The 14698-nt window shown below is 34.6% G+C and overlaps 1 protein-coding gene across 2 annotated transcripts in view; it reads left to right on the forward strand.

Annotated features, from left to right (window-relative positions):
- The window catches only part of DACH1 (dachshund family transcription factor 1), a 383562-nt gene that overhangs the window by 200969 nt on the left and 167895 nt on the right, over positions 1-14698 (forward strand). For both annotated transcript variants that reach the window (XM_016133395.2, XM_036228905.1), the window contains exon 3: positions 7197-7358. In XM_016133395.2, the coding sequence (XP_015988881.2) occupies positions 7197-7358 (162 nt within the window). The remainder of the gene's footprint in view (positions 1-7196; positions 7359-14698) is intronic.

Here is a 14698-nt window from a genome sequence, read left to right on the forward strand (position 1 = left end):
CTTATACTTGTGATATCACCTGAATGTCTATAACCTTGACTTTCTATGCAATTCATAACTACTTGAGCAAAGGAGATTCGTTTTCTTTTTCTTTTAATAACTCTGGAGTTACTGTGTTCTGTCCTTTTCTTTTTACATTTATTGACAGAATTGGTGTGGTTAATGGTGACTGGGGAATTAGGGAATTGGGATTACTCTATCATTATTTAATGGTGTGACTTTATAGAAATGATTAACCTCACTGCCCCTAAGTTTCATTGTCAATAAAATAAAAGAGTCGCATTAGATAAAGTTTTGTTTGTCTTCTTGTTTTATAAGTTTAGAACCTATGTGAATGTTTGGAGATATTTTTCTAAAGGCACGAATGTCAAAAAATGAAGCAAAAGTGAAAGTTGTTTATTCAAAACCTTGCTGTACCAAATTCAACTTTTCATAAATCACCCGTTTTATTATTTTAAACGATAATTTGAAAATTTTTCATTCTTTATGTTTTGAAATACTCAGAACTTGAGTATTTCAAAAACTTCCATGGACGTTCCTCAGTGATTTACACGTTGCCAGATAACATCTCCCTCGTCGTAGCTTCCCCAAGACTGTTCTACTGCTCTGACTTCCTTCACTCTGAGAGACTGCAATTCTAAGCTACTCAGAACAAGAATATGCTACATTGATGTCTATGTGATTTATTAGTCATTATCAGTGTTATAATAAACTCTTCCTATACATTTCTTCAAATTAGTGGGGTTTATTCGTTAATCCAAACATTTAAAAAATCTAACTTAATCAATTGAAAAACTGAAAACTGGTATAAAGAGTGTTCCATTAATGCCCTTAAAGATCAATTTTCCTTTTCTTGGCAGAATATAAATGTGTTTCAAAGGGGAAGAAAACTCAGTCTAATGGACATTAGGAGACAAATTTACACTCAAAATCTTCAGTCTACCCTAATTCACAATTAAGTTAGTTATTCTGGTTGCTTAATATTTCTGTTACTTAATCATTTTAGAGTCAGGACAGGCATGTTTCAATTGCAATTTTCATTTCTTTAGAAAGCTTTGGGAAATAAAATAACTGAAAATCAGTATCAGTTTTTTTATTTTTTTTTTAGACAGCTGATATTTTAATAAGTATAGGAAGGAAACAGGGTAAGGAAAAGGTACTGGTGTTTTCAAGTTGTTATTATTGAGCCAAGAGTTCTTCTAAGACTTGGAGTGATTTCAATTGAGTTGTAATTCAAACTCATATGGAGCTTACAATGCACCTTAAACAGAGTATTGCAAAGAGTTTATAGGAACTGTCAGGAACAGAAAGATTACTTCACAGTAATGACTGTTGAATTGGACTCTGCTTTTTGATGTTTTACTTACTGAATTGAATTGTTGGACAAGATTAATTGCACACAGTGAGAATTTTAAATGAATGACTATGTAAAGCATTAAGTTTCTCTGTATGCCACTTGGGGAAAAAAAGGCTAGAAGGTTTAAATGAATAAGTATATTTAATGAACAAAATGCCTGTGCTAATTTTAAAATTCCTTTACTAACATCCTTTATTGAAAGGATGTTATATTCATCTGTCTTGGTTATATTGCTCTAGTTGAAGTAATTTAATATTCCTGCTTTCTGCTAATCTTCTAGTTCAACAGAAGTAAACAATAGGTTTCATAAATTAAAAATACACTCTTCTGAACATGCTTATAAGATTAAAAAAACAAGGCTGTAAACATTTATGACTGAAACAAACTAGATTGTTCAAATACTGCCATGATGTATCATGTATATCAATATGGCACTGATATCAGTTAGAATGCAAACAAGGTTTTAAATGATGTGCCCCTTCATTTCAGCTGGAGAATCCGCTTCACACCATCTGCCTATCAGATGGTGAGGAACCAGGACTGCGTATTAATGCCACATGTTCGATTTTCCTCCTTCTTGTAATGGTTAGATTCATATTGCTAATAGCTGTGCATGAGCACTGTCGATGAAATTTCTGTGACGGTGAAGTGATGAGATATTTATAAGCTGCCTGTCTCCCTGAATAATCAGTAGGAAGAATGCCAGACATAAATAACTTATCAATTCCAGAATATTAATAATAACTATCATTGGCTATAATCTACTACATGTTTAAAATGTTTTTTTTTTCTTCTAAATTTGGGTAAAGCGACAGAGACTAATAAAAAGCCTATCATATGAAAGCTTTGAACACTGACTATCTCTTGCATATAACTCATTTTATTTAACTGTTAGGTTTTGGAAAATGCATTTTATATGGAATGTGATGTAAAAGTAGACAACATATCAAACATTTGGAAGTCATCTTGATGTCTTTGAAACCAAAGATCAAAGATTGGACCTTTCAAGTTAATGAGCAAACAAACAGATCAGAGAAAGAATTTGACAGCAATATGTCTTTTTTATTGATATTTATAATCTACAGTTGTAATCTACTCTTTATAACTAAGGGTACTAACTTATTTGAAATAAATAGAATGAGGATACTTTTCCCCTTTTAAAGAGAGCGATCAGGATTGTATAATGGCATTTGAAGGAGTTAAAGGCTGTTTTGATAAAAGTTGAAAGCAGAAGAAAATGCTATCTTTGCAAAGTAAAATAAAGCTCTTAAGTGCTAACAATGCTTGTTTCCCTTCTAAATGATAAACTTATGGATTGGTTTTAAGATATTGAATTTGAAGTAGCGAAGGCTTTGTATCTATATAGCACAGAGTGGAGCTGTAGTGATTTTATGATAAATTTTATCAATGTAGGCTACTAAATCCAATAATTTGATAGGAGCATGGTTTTTAGATATCCATTTGTCAAATGGCTTAATTTTCACTTTACTTTGTTAGGTAGCTTTTGTCATATTTCCATTTTATGAGTAGTTGAATAAAGGCAAAACTAAACAAAAGAACATGATAGATATCATGGTTTGCTTGACAATATCTACAACCATTTGCAGGAGTTTAGTGTGTGCCCATGTGTTGCATACCTTATTTCACTTATATTCTCCACAACATCTTCTGATGTCAGAATTGATATCTTTGGTTTTAGAGATGCGGATTTTGAAGCCATGGGAATATATAACTTGCTGCGGTATCCCAGATAAATTTAATGAATGTTGTCCAAAGTGTGTATGACTTTTTGGAATGCTTTTCTTTCAAACACCATATATTTCCTTTTTATATGCTAGAGAGTTTAGACAACTAGGAATTTCCATTCAGTCAGTTTATCAACAAGAACTTAAAAAAAAAATTAGCAGTGTACCAACAAGTGACAGTAAAAGTACAAGAACTCTATAAGCCAGGATCAAAATCATATCTAACAAAGCTAGTTTTAAAAGATTATATATAGAGTTTTCTCTGATGGAGCAGAACAGAATGGAGTCCATTACAATGAGTTTATATCATAACTCAGACAATGATATGACAAGCAGTGTTTCTAAACTCTGTCTAAAAATCTATTCATTCTTTTAAATTGTAAGTGATAGTGTTTGTTAAGATCAAATAGGAAAGAAAAAGAAACCAAGATGTTTTTGATGATGTAGAAATATGGGCTCCAGCTTAAGTGTGATGTACAATCCCTTCCCTGAAGGCCAGTCGAAGGGCTGAGAGTGTGCCCCGTATGACATATTACCCTTCCTCTGGAGGAGAATGTCTTTTTTAAACAAAATATTTCTCAAGCCATTATGTTCATCACTGGCAAATGAATTTTAAAAATATGTCAAAGTTTCCTCGCCGTCGATGATAAAGTTGGATTTAAAATCTTTTAAAATAAAATTACACTACCTTTGACTTCTCAGTTCAGTACATGTTTTTGCTTTGGTGCGTGAGATACTATAAATGTTCTTTGAGAATGTAAAAAAAAAGCAAGGTTGGTAAGGTAAGACAGATGGATTAATCTTTCCTTAGAGTAAGAGAGTAAGAGTTTCTTTATTCATTCATTCATTCCCCTCCCCACCACCCTTCGTCCTGATACATATATATTTTTCCCCTAATGGGAGAAAGAAATCTGGGTAAAATTTTACAAATGAAAGGATCAGAAACTATTATTCAAGCTGTTTAAGTAACAATTACTGTATATACCAAATAGATTTATATATGTAGGCGGTGGCTGGAGTTAAAAACGTGCATGACCTGCATCAATAACAGACAAATGCTGCAGGACCCAGCTGCCCTCTTTGCTTCTGCCATGTAGGCGAAAGGTACATGACAACTCATTTTTACAAAGTGCACCACACTAGAACAGTATGTTTCAAACTCTGATTCCTTAGTCCAACCTGATTTTGTATTTTAACATTTCCTTGTTGATTTTTCATGTAAACTCACTTTTGAAAATCACTGTAATGGTGATCTGCTTGGTAACTAATCTTTTATTGTAAGACACAGACATGGTTTAGTGTAAATTCCTGTAATCAACAATCTAAGGTTGGTAAGCTAGCCCTAAAGTGACTCCCTGCAGTCCCCCATTTGTACAAAAAAAAAAAAAAAATGGTACAAATGTACCAAAAAATGATATGCTTCTCCTCTCAGATTGCACCTTAGAATGACACAAATAAAATCAACCAAAAACATAGAGATACAGAGGTCCCAAGCAGAATCTCAGATGGTAGAACTCACCTATTTGCATGTTTTAAAAACTCCATGGGTGATTCTAATGCACAAGAAATGGCAAACCCTCATGAAGCAGGGTTGAGAATGCAAGGAGTGGATCACTAGCTCTACTCTTTACGAGTGGAGTGGGGGAAGTTCAGCTCTTTAAAATAAGTGAGACTTGAGCTGATTCTTAAAATGTTAATAACTGTTTTCGAGGTAGACTGAAGAGTCGGGAACCTTAGCCTGCTTCTCCTAGAAGCATAGTATTTATGTCATGTGAGGGATGCATGCGTGGGTCTGGGACAGGGGACCTAAGTGGGAATAATATGTGCAAAGTCCGGCTTGAAAGGAGAAATGTAGTCCACTGGAAGAAATGAAAGAAAGCCTATGTGTCTAGAGCACAGAGAGCAAGGGAACTTGGAGGAACAGATGACATTACACGATAGGCAGGGAACTGAGCACGAAGGGTCCTGACAGCCATGCAAAAGCATCAGCTTGCTCCTAAGAGCAGCCATTGAATGCTTTGAATGGAGAATGGATTTTCGTTTTCATGATGTTGTGTTGACTCCTTGCTGTATGAATAATAAGAGATTAAAGGTGGGGAAAGTTGAAGTTGTTAAAAGGCCATTTGCAGGATTCCAGGGATGAAAATGTGGCAGCTTGCATTAGGGGAAGCCAGTCGAAATGGAGAGACTTGGTTGAATTTGAAAGCTATTAAAGAATTAAATGTGTGTGACACACATATTATATGCTATATCTTTTGGAATTTTATTAGGAATGTAAAACTAGAATAAATTGTCAAATGAGAAGATAGAAGAGCACTATAGATAAGATTAAATAAATAATAAAATTATAAAAAGTAATTTTAAAAGTCAAGGGTTAATGCAGTCAGCTAAAGAAAAGTAAAGTTCTAGGTGGGAGAGCTGTGGCCAGCCCATGATATCCTGCAGGAGACATAGCTATGGATGGACTTGTCTCACTGAGGATCTAGACTTGTCTTTCTTATTGGAATACTATAGAATTATATTTACCTGCAGCATCAGTCAAAGATAAAACCCTAGAAGAGTCATAAATTGGAGATGGAATAACACCAGTAAATACAGAGAAAGGACAAGTGGGATGTGCACATTTGTGACAAGGCAAAGTTGAGGAAGAGAGATTTGCTGGAAAACACAAAGAGAATTTTAAGAGAACAGGAAAGAAAATGTTCTGAAACATCTTTGGAGGAAATGAGTAACTGGGGAGAAAATTCAATCATAGGAAGATGAGAGAATCAGTTCAAGTTTGGGACTTAAAAGGCAATAAATGCTCAGTCCAGACTCAGATGAATTCTTTGAATTTAGATGAGTGCCTTTTTAGGGGGCAGTTATCAGTTTTTCATGCAAAACTCCAATCTGAAGGTCTCATGTTGAGGCGAAAGTCGTCAAGGCCTTTTTAGTCTGATCTGAAGGAAAGATGAGGCCTCCTAACCTCTAAAACGAGCAGCAATTTCTAGGGAAAAAGACTTTCTTGTAATTCCTGAGGCTATAACTTACTTGCTATAGTAACTAGAAGTGATGATTAGTGGGGAGGAAAAGGAGGAGAGAGTTGTTCAGTCTCTAATCCACCAGCTGGGAGTAGAAATAAATCACACAGATAAATTCAAACCAGGCTGAAGCACTGTAGTCAGAAACTATGAAGTAAAGAGTCAGGCGTGGAGGTGGTGGTATATATCGTCTTGTAGACTGTTATAAAGTTTCACAATGAGCAGACATCTTTCGTGCATTCCAGTGCCTGTTACTTTGCAGGTAAGGATGCCAAGATGAAGTGAATTGACTTGGTAATAGTTCACACAGTTAGGAAAACAAGCCCTCCCTGCTCAAAAACCTCTGCTGGCTACGTCTAGCCTATAAATAAAGCATGGCCTTAGCTTTCTGTCCTGTAATCTGGTCACAAACTCTATTTCTAATCTCATGTCCATTCCTATCTCCTGTTCTCTGGCTGAACACAGACAAACTGTTCTGGATGAACATCTTGGCCAAGTGGATAAAACTGTTCCTTCTGGGACTAGAAAGCCAGAGGATGGAAAGTCGGAGGAGTGAGTTGTGGGGCAGGAATAGACCAGATAAGGGCAATGGCACATGCAAAAGCAAGGCTTGAAGAGGCAGGGTGCCGGTGGCATGTTCAGTGAAGCTGGAGAGTAACATGAGAACGAGGAAACTTTGGGTGATGAGCTAGCTTCACTCCTCAATGCAAGGCTTCGTGAATAAAACTAAGGAGCTCAGATTTTTTCTACCTTTATGCAGATGTAGAGGACGTTAAGCAGGAAATGACATGTTCGGATTGGTTTAGTTGAGGGATAATTCTGGCTGCATTTCTATTACTATCCTCTGCATGAATTATGTTTCTGCTAATATTTAATTTGGGAGTTTAGAAAGCACATTCTCTATTATATCGATGTCATTTTATTGGCTAGTTGGGAATGAATATATGTTATCAGAGTGTTGCATGAAGGAATCAGATACTTTAATATGTTTGTATGTGTGTTATATAAAGTACATGGACTATTACATGAAAAATCAGATTTCGAATTACCTCATTTTTAATTTATTCTTTTAAGGTCTGACAGCAGCAGCTGCGGCAGCTGCCGCTGCTACCAATGCAGCTATCGCCGAAGCAATGAAGGTGAAAAAAATCAAATTAGAAGCAATGAGCAACTATCATGCCAGTAATAATCAACATGGAGCGGATTCGGAAAATGGGGACATGAATTCAAGTGTTGGTAAGTTTTATGTTCACTGCAACTTTTTGCGATTGTTTTGCTACGTCATTACTTTCTTTTCCAGAACAAACTATCGGTGACTCGTTCAACAAGTTTAGTACTTTTAGCTTCGAATACAGTATGAATTTTGCCTTTCTAATAACAAGCAGTTTAAGTAGATCATTACCAAGGGTTTTTATTATAAGATCAACTTTAGGTCTATAACTTCTCTAAGCATTCAGTTAACATCTTTCATAACACAAATAAGATTTTATAATCAGAAGTTTAAAATATTGATTATAGGTAAGGTGATAGAAGAATATCTACAAACAAAACCTCACATTTTATCTTTTTTATTTTTTATGCATTTGTTATCAGATAAGAAATTTGCATTTGCAGCAAAACATATAACAATCCTTTCATGTGCTGCCAAGAATAACAATTATATTGATAATTTTTTCTACATACACTCCTTAAAGATTCCTCTCATATTAAGCATATAACTTTAGTTTTTCTTGATTTTTTTTTTCTTTCTTGAGGTACAGAGAAAGATGAAAAGTTCACAGTCAGTATTTCAACCAAAGGAATAGCTTTCCCTTTGCAGAATTCATTTGGGTAATTTGTTTTATCAAACTTGATTTCAAATATGAGTTCATTTTTTTATTGCTATCTTTAGCATCTGTGTGTTGGTGAGACGTAGCATTTTATTCTGCCACCGTTCTGTATCATTTACCTTTAAACTGTAGAAACCATGCTCAAAATATAATTCAACAAGAGAAATTTGGATACTACAAGATGTGTACTACATACTATATCCAACGTACATCCACGAGGGACACAGTAATTCATGGCAGTACAATAAAATTTTCTTTTCCCTGCATCATTTTAACAGATTATTTCTTTAGATAATCAACAGCTCTCTACTTTCCGTCCAGTGGCATTTGGTTAGGGATATATGAAGGAATACTGTGGATTTTAGTATTAATCTTTCTTGCCACAGTTCTATAGAAGCACGCACTAGACATGAATGGTAGGGTGGGAGGTAATTTTGAAATTTATACACTAAGCACAAAATACCACTACTTTAGTGATGCCCAAGGAGAGCTTCTGATGGAAAAAGGGAATAATAGAAATTTTTAGCAGACCTACACAAGGGAGATAGAAAAGGAGTGGCCGTATGAGTTTGATTTTAGAGTAGATTAGAAAGAAGGTAGTGGCAATTCTGAGAAAAATGAAAAGATGTGGAAGAGAGCAAAAGACATGGCCGTAGAGCTGAGAGGGATGGTGCTTGCATTTATGGTGCTCCTGGTGAGAAGGTGGAGGCAGCGGATTGTTTTAGGTCATGATTTACACACATACATTTAGACTTTTGAAAGTTAAACACTACTGAAGTAAAATGAAAAATTGTAATCCTCTTGAAAACTATTAAGTACATATTTTTTAAAAAATAGAAGTCGTTGACTTTGGCCTGTAAAATACCCAATATTAGATACTTTTAAAAACAGATAATTGGCCACTTTAAATTTTAATTATCATTTTAAAATATAATCTGGATTGTTTCTAAAAGTTTGGAAGAATAAGCCTTTAATTTGCAGTGTTCTTAATAGTTGGTATTGGGAAGAGGGATAAACAAATTATGCAGCTCAATAACAGTTAAGGCAAAATATATTTAAACACATATCTTTGTTCAAATTTCCTGAGCAACAGAGCAGAAGTAGACTTTGGAGAAACCAATAGACAGAAGATACGGAGAATATGGCTTATAATTAAGCACTGACATATATTTAATAATTGATATTACAGAATAACATTTGCCTACTGACTGAATTGTATTTCATCTTAATTATTTGGGTACATAGGCTATCATAATGACCTAAAAATATTGAGTTTTCTTTTATGTTTTAATTAAAAGCAATCACTTCTCTTCCACTAAGGTATTTACCTGGTAGTTTATATTGCTTTACGGTTTAGACATACACCATCCAACAGCAATTTGAACCAGGAGCAGAAATTTATTTGAATTATCCTAGAGGGTCTTAATATTTTGAGATTATGTTAACATTGGTGCTGTTGCTAGTCTAAGTCATGTAGATCATTTATGTTAGATATCTATAGCTGATTTGGGGAAAAAATGTTATCATTGTCATTTTTATTCTATTCAGCTGTTCTCTAAGAATTTATGACTTATTTTATTTCCTGAGAGCACCCACTGTCCTCCTTCATTATCTAGAGATCAGGAAAAGAGAGTTCGGGGAAGGGTACAAGGCAATGGTGAGGGTGGGATTGTGCTTGCATTGGTCAAAGCAGTTGGTTATTTAGTAGCTGTTTTATGTGACACTGATCTCTGATTCTGAGAACAGTGCCTGACTTTTGGTAAATGTTCACTAGTTATTTGCTCTGTGTTTTTAGAAAGTTATGTAAAATTTCTGAATCTAACATTCTACATCCGGAAAATGACATAAATAATACCATCTATGTCGTGAGAATTAAAGATTGTATTTGTCAGGTGTTTTTCACTTTGTTTATTACGTGTCTGCTTATCACTTTGTTTGGAGACCAGTAAGATTTTTCATTTCGATATTGCTTTTGCTGTTTTTATTACTATTTCTCCAAACTCACAGTCCTGAAAATTTTCCTCTTTCCTCCTTTCACAGTCATCAACTGTTTCCTCCTCTGTTTTCCTATTCTCTCTGCTAGGTATTGTTAAGGTATAGGCAGCTTTACGTCATTTGGATTTGGTCATACGTTTGATTTTAGCTCATTCTAGGTACCCAAAAATAATCATGCTACAGTCCTAGCACCCATGAGGAGTACAGCCCATGGGCGGGACGGCTCAGTGTGTGGGCAGTCATAACAGGATGTGCTGGATCCTCTAGGAGCATCAGTTAACATGAGCTGCTTAGGAAGTCCTACTGAAGCATAGAAATTCCAAATGGAATCCCAAGAATCTCAGAGGCCTGTATTTCAGAGTACAAACTTACTGCTCTCATGAATCTATCAATTGACTCTTTGAAGTAGTGAAACCCCTGAGAGAGGTGCTACTTAAATGATGTATTGTTGCTACTTAGCTCTGCCCAAATACAGGGGCATTTTTGAAGTCAATCCAGGGTTCTTTCTTCTCTTGGACTCATCTGGCTCACAAGTTCTGTTAAACATTTTACACTTCCCTACATAGGAACATGACTGTGTTTTTGTTTTAGTTCTTTCCCCCTTGGTTGTAAATAAATCCTTGTTGCCCCAGAAAACAGATTTTGTTTTTCCTTGGTCTGTTTTGATTTAGCTTGGTCAGGTAAAGGGACATTTTTATTATAGATGACTCTTTGCAGTTCTTAATGTAAAAATTAGCCAGAAAAGGGTGTTTAAAGAAACCTTTGACACTGACAAATAATTACTGTGTATCCCAATTTTGCATGGTAACCTTGAGCTCACATCTTTCCAACAGAATGATCACTTTAGGAAGAACCGAGGACCTCAGGATAGAGCCGAGTGAGGCATCAGCATGCTGAGTAAAATATATGGCCGTGTCGCCATTCTCCCTCATCCACAATCAATTGGATTCTTTTAGTTTAATATTTACTTGCTAAGATGAGATGCTAGTCTGCATGGTGATAAACAGTCTGCTCCTGGCATCTGAAGGTGACCTGTCAGTTCATATGGACAAATCTCCTGCTTACTGAAATGTACAAAATAAATCATTAAAGCAGGCAGGTGCTCATTCCCAGATTTAAATCACCATAGATTTATGATTTGAATTAATGCTTCATTTGGCCATAGAAATAGATGCTGAGACAAATGATATGCACTGGTTGGGGTTTCCATACTGTAGCCATCCTGATATTGATTACTGAGATGTCTTTGCAATCTCTTGTTTATATCAAGTACTATCTTGTGACAGGTTGGCTGATATGAGCTACATTGCAGATAAGAAGGAAAAATGTCCTGGATTCTTTTTAGTGGCAACACTATCCACAACATACGGGCCAGATAAATTGCTATTTTTTTGCTTTAAGAACTGATCTACATAACCAGCTTAAAAAACGTTTCTTGGAAATTGGGACTAGGATAATGGAAAGGCAGAATTTAAAACCGGTGAACCCAGGGTCAATTCCATAGAATCTATAGCTGTGTTTTTATCTGCTTATCTTTTTTTTTTTTTGGCATCATGCACATTTTTGAGGATACTAAATTAATCACAATCGATTTAATCTAAATAAAGGAAACGTAATTTTACTTCTAGTTTTGAAATGATATATAAATATTGACATAGTGTGCATCTCTTAATAGTTTCTGTGTATTTAAATACTTGCTAAACCTAATATCTTACTCCCTTAACAAATGACAACATAGGAAATGACTCTTTAAAGATAAATACATTAAATACTATTCCCAAGTGCAAGACTTTGTGGACTATAATTTACCAAGAGGCAGGAAAGGACTGCATTTTTACTTCTCTTAACATTTTATTTAAGGAACACACTATGTACACAGTTTAAAAAATACTCGGAGGACTTAAGAGGGACCTTTGCCACTAGCTAATATCTGACTCACAAAACTGGTAAACAGCTATCAACAATAGTAGATTGGTTGCTTAGTAGGAAATGAGTTCATATCTATTCAAAATGTGATCTCAAAACAGATGTCTCAAGAAAATCTTATTGTTTAAACTGTAGTTGTAACCCCCAACTGCTGTTGTTTCTTTAAGGAAGTGAAGTAATCTTGAGACTTCAGTCTTTTCTGGTTCTGAACACCGAGGAACATAAGTGGGAGACTGCTCACTGATGTGGCGATCCACAAACCCGACACATTTCATACGCCTCCGAAGAAGGGTTCTTTTTCATTTTGTCCAACTTGTAATAGTCACAAAGACTTAGGAGTTTCAAGTAAAAACAAGAACATGAGCTTGGGATTAACAGCTGTGTTCTTCAACTGTATTCCTTACTCTTTACTTCTGTCCGTCAACCAACAAAACAACACAGATGAAAAGAAAAATGCCAGGCAAACAGAGAGATAAAATTATCTTCCCTGGCCGACTACCCCCTTATCCTTTTTTTTTTTTTTTAAACCATTCCTGTAGAAATAGAATAGTTTATATTGTAGTCATTTCCTTTCCTCTAACCCACGTGTCTATTTGGAAGGAAAAAATTAATTTTATGATTTTAGAAAAAAAGTCTTGGAGACCTTGAGAAAGCAAATAAAAGGAAACTGAGAACACAGGCCACCAAGCAGAGCTCTGCAGTTGCACACTGGATTCTCTGCCTTGGCGATGTTAATGAACTTCAAATCCTTCCTATAATTAGATGAGGGAATTGCTTATATTTTCAAACAGATGATGCTGCTATAATGAAACGATTGACAGGGAATTTAAGAGTGTCTACAGTAGTCATTTGGTTTCTGTTATAAAAAAAAAAGTTTAAAAAGAAGATTGGCTTTAGACATAGGTCCTGAGAGAGGTAGTAATTTACATAGCATGCTATGACAGGTGTCTTTGTATAGTAAGGAAATAAAATGGAAGACTAGAGAAATGATGGGCAGGTATAGCAATTTTTTGGGGAGGGGGTGTCCTATGCTTATTCTGCTTAGGTTCTTTAAAAGGGGCCGAGACTCAAGAGATGGATCCGGATTGAGTGCACAGCTGTAACTGCTGATGAGCTAATTGCTCCTTATCTCTCAGCCCCATTCATCTTCATTTTTTACCAATTACTGAGAATTATCTGTGTTCTCAGTTGGATATGAGAGTTAATCCTTTTTGGTTAAGCTGGCAGTACTGTGAGCAGATTCCAAATCAGAGGGTGAAAAAGCCAAAGCAAGCTTGCTCTAAAAATGTCTCCAGTTCAATTACAGTATCACTGATTCATAAGAAATTTGCCATTGTTTAACAGATTAAATATGGAAAGTTTTTTTTTTTAACTTTCTTAATGTTTCTCTGCCTAACAATGATTTTTAAGATCCTTCTTCCTGTCCGATGAGTAAAACTTAACGATATCAACAGCCAGGCTCTTGTAAACATTACTCAAGACTACCCTAAAAGGCTAGAAAAATTCTGACACATGCAATGAGAAATATTTGAGAACTGATAGCTGTCAATTTATATATAAACACTTTTAATGGATGCTTTTGCTCTCTGTAACTTCATGTATGGTAAGGAAAGTATGTCCAAACATAAACCTTTTCACAAATGACACATTGGTGGAATTTTAATGGAAAGACCACATAAGCATCACTCAAAAAGGTAGGAACTGCCATGGTTTGTTATTCAATTGATTGTGAATAAGCCATATGGCTCGCATCATTCCCTATGCAAAAGATGTCTTCATATCTTGACATTTCAAACAAAATTGCTTGCCCTAACATTAAAAAAACTAAAAAGTTGTAAGCTACTCTTTTATAAATTTTACTGCTTTTGTAAATGTTTAATATTTCTGGTACTTTTTCTTCATTAAGTATTTTAAATAAGTAACCTAATGTGAACATATAAAGAATACACAGCTAATTTAAAACAAAATTATCAAAGCAATTGTTATGTTAAAGTTGCAATATCTTATTACATGGCCAAGATAAGTCCTAGATGCATCCACAAGCTTAGATAGGGGTGCAGAGAGCAAAATATGTCAGAAGATTTAGTTCTAGTCACCATGTAGCTAATAAAGAACTTAACTACTGAGATAAGTCTCTTAATTGTTCAGCTTTCTTATTTAATAAATAGGAAGCTTGATACCCAATTACTCTCTAAAATTCTTTGATTTTGAAACCTCAAAAGAAGATGAAAACCAATAAGGTATTTTTTACTATGATTTCTAAGATAAAACACAAAGCTGAAACAACCTAAATGCCCCCAAACAAAGCATTATTAAGTATACTGTAATACATCATTTCACATGTTTTGTAACTATTACATATAATGAATAAGGTTAGAAAATATTTATTCTGAATAAAAAAAAAGAAGATATAGAATTTTACACATTGAGGTATGTGTTCTTTTCATTGGAGTTTGGCAGAAACTGGTTAAGAGTTAACATTCTTATGTTATTGTGGGAGAATTGTGAATATTTAAAAATAAAATTTAATAGTGCTTAAAATTAGAATATTTAAAAATGACAGGTGAGTATGTTAATAACTGGTCATTTTATTAAGTCTTTTATCATGATTTCTTATAAAGTGGATAGCATTATTTTCTTTCATAATATATTTTTGATTTTCATTGGTTATAAAAAGAATAGAAATACCAGTGATCATAACAGGAGACTATTTATGGAAAAAAAATTCTATATTAAAAAGAATACTTTTCTCATTTTAGAATATTTGAACATATTTGTCTAAATCCATTTCTATATGTTAATAAAGTCATTAGAGTATGACCACAA

The sequence above is a fragment of the Rousettus aegyptiacus genome, unplaced genomic scaffold (genome assembly GCF_014176215.1).
Source record: "Rousettus aegyptiacus isolate mRouAeg1 unplaced genomic scaffold, mRouAeg1.p scaffold_m13_p_11, whole genome shotgun sequence".
Taxonomy (NCBI): Eukaryota; Metazoa; Chordata; class Mammalia; order Chiroptera; family Pteropodidae; genus Rousettus; species Rousettus aegyptiacus.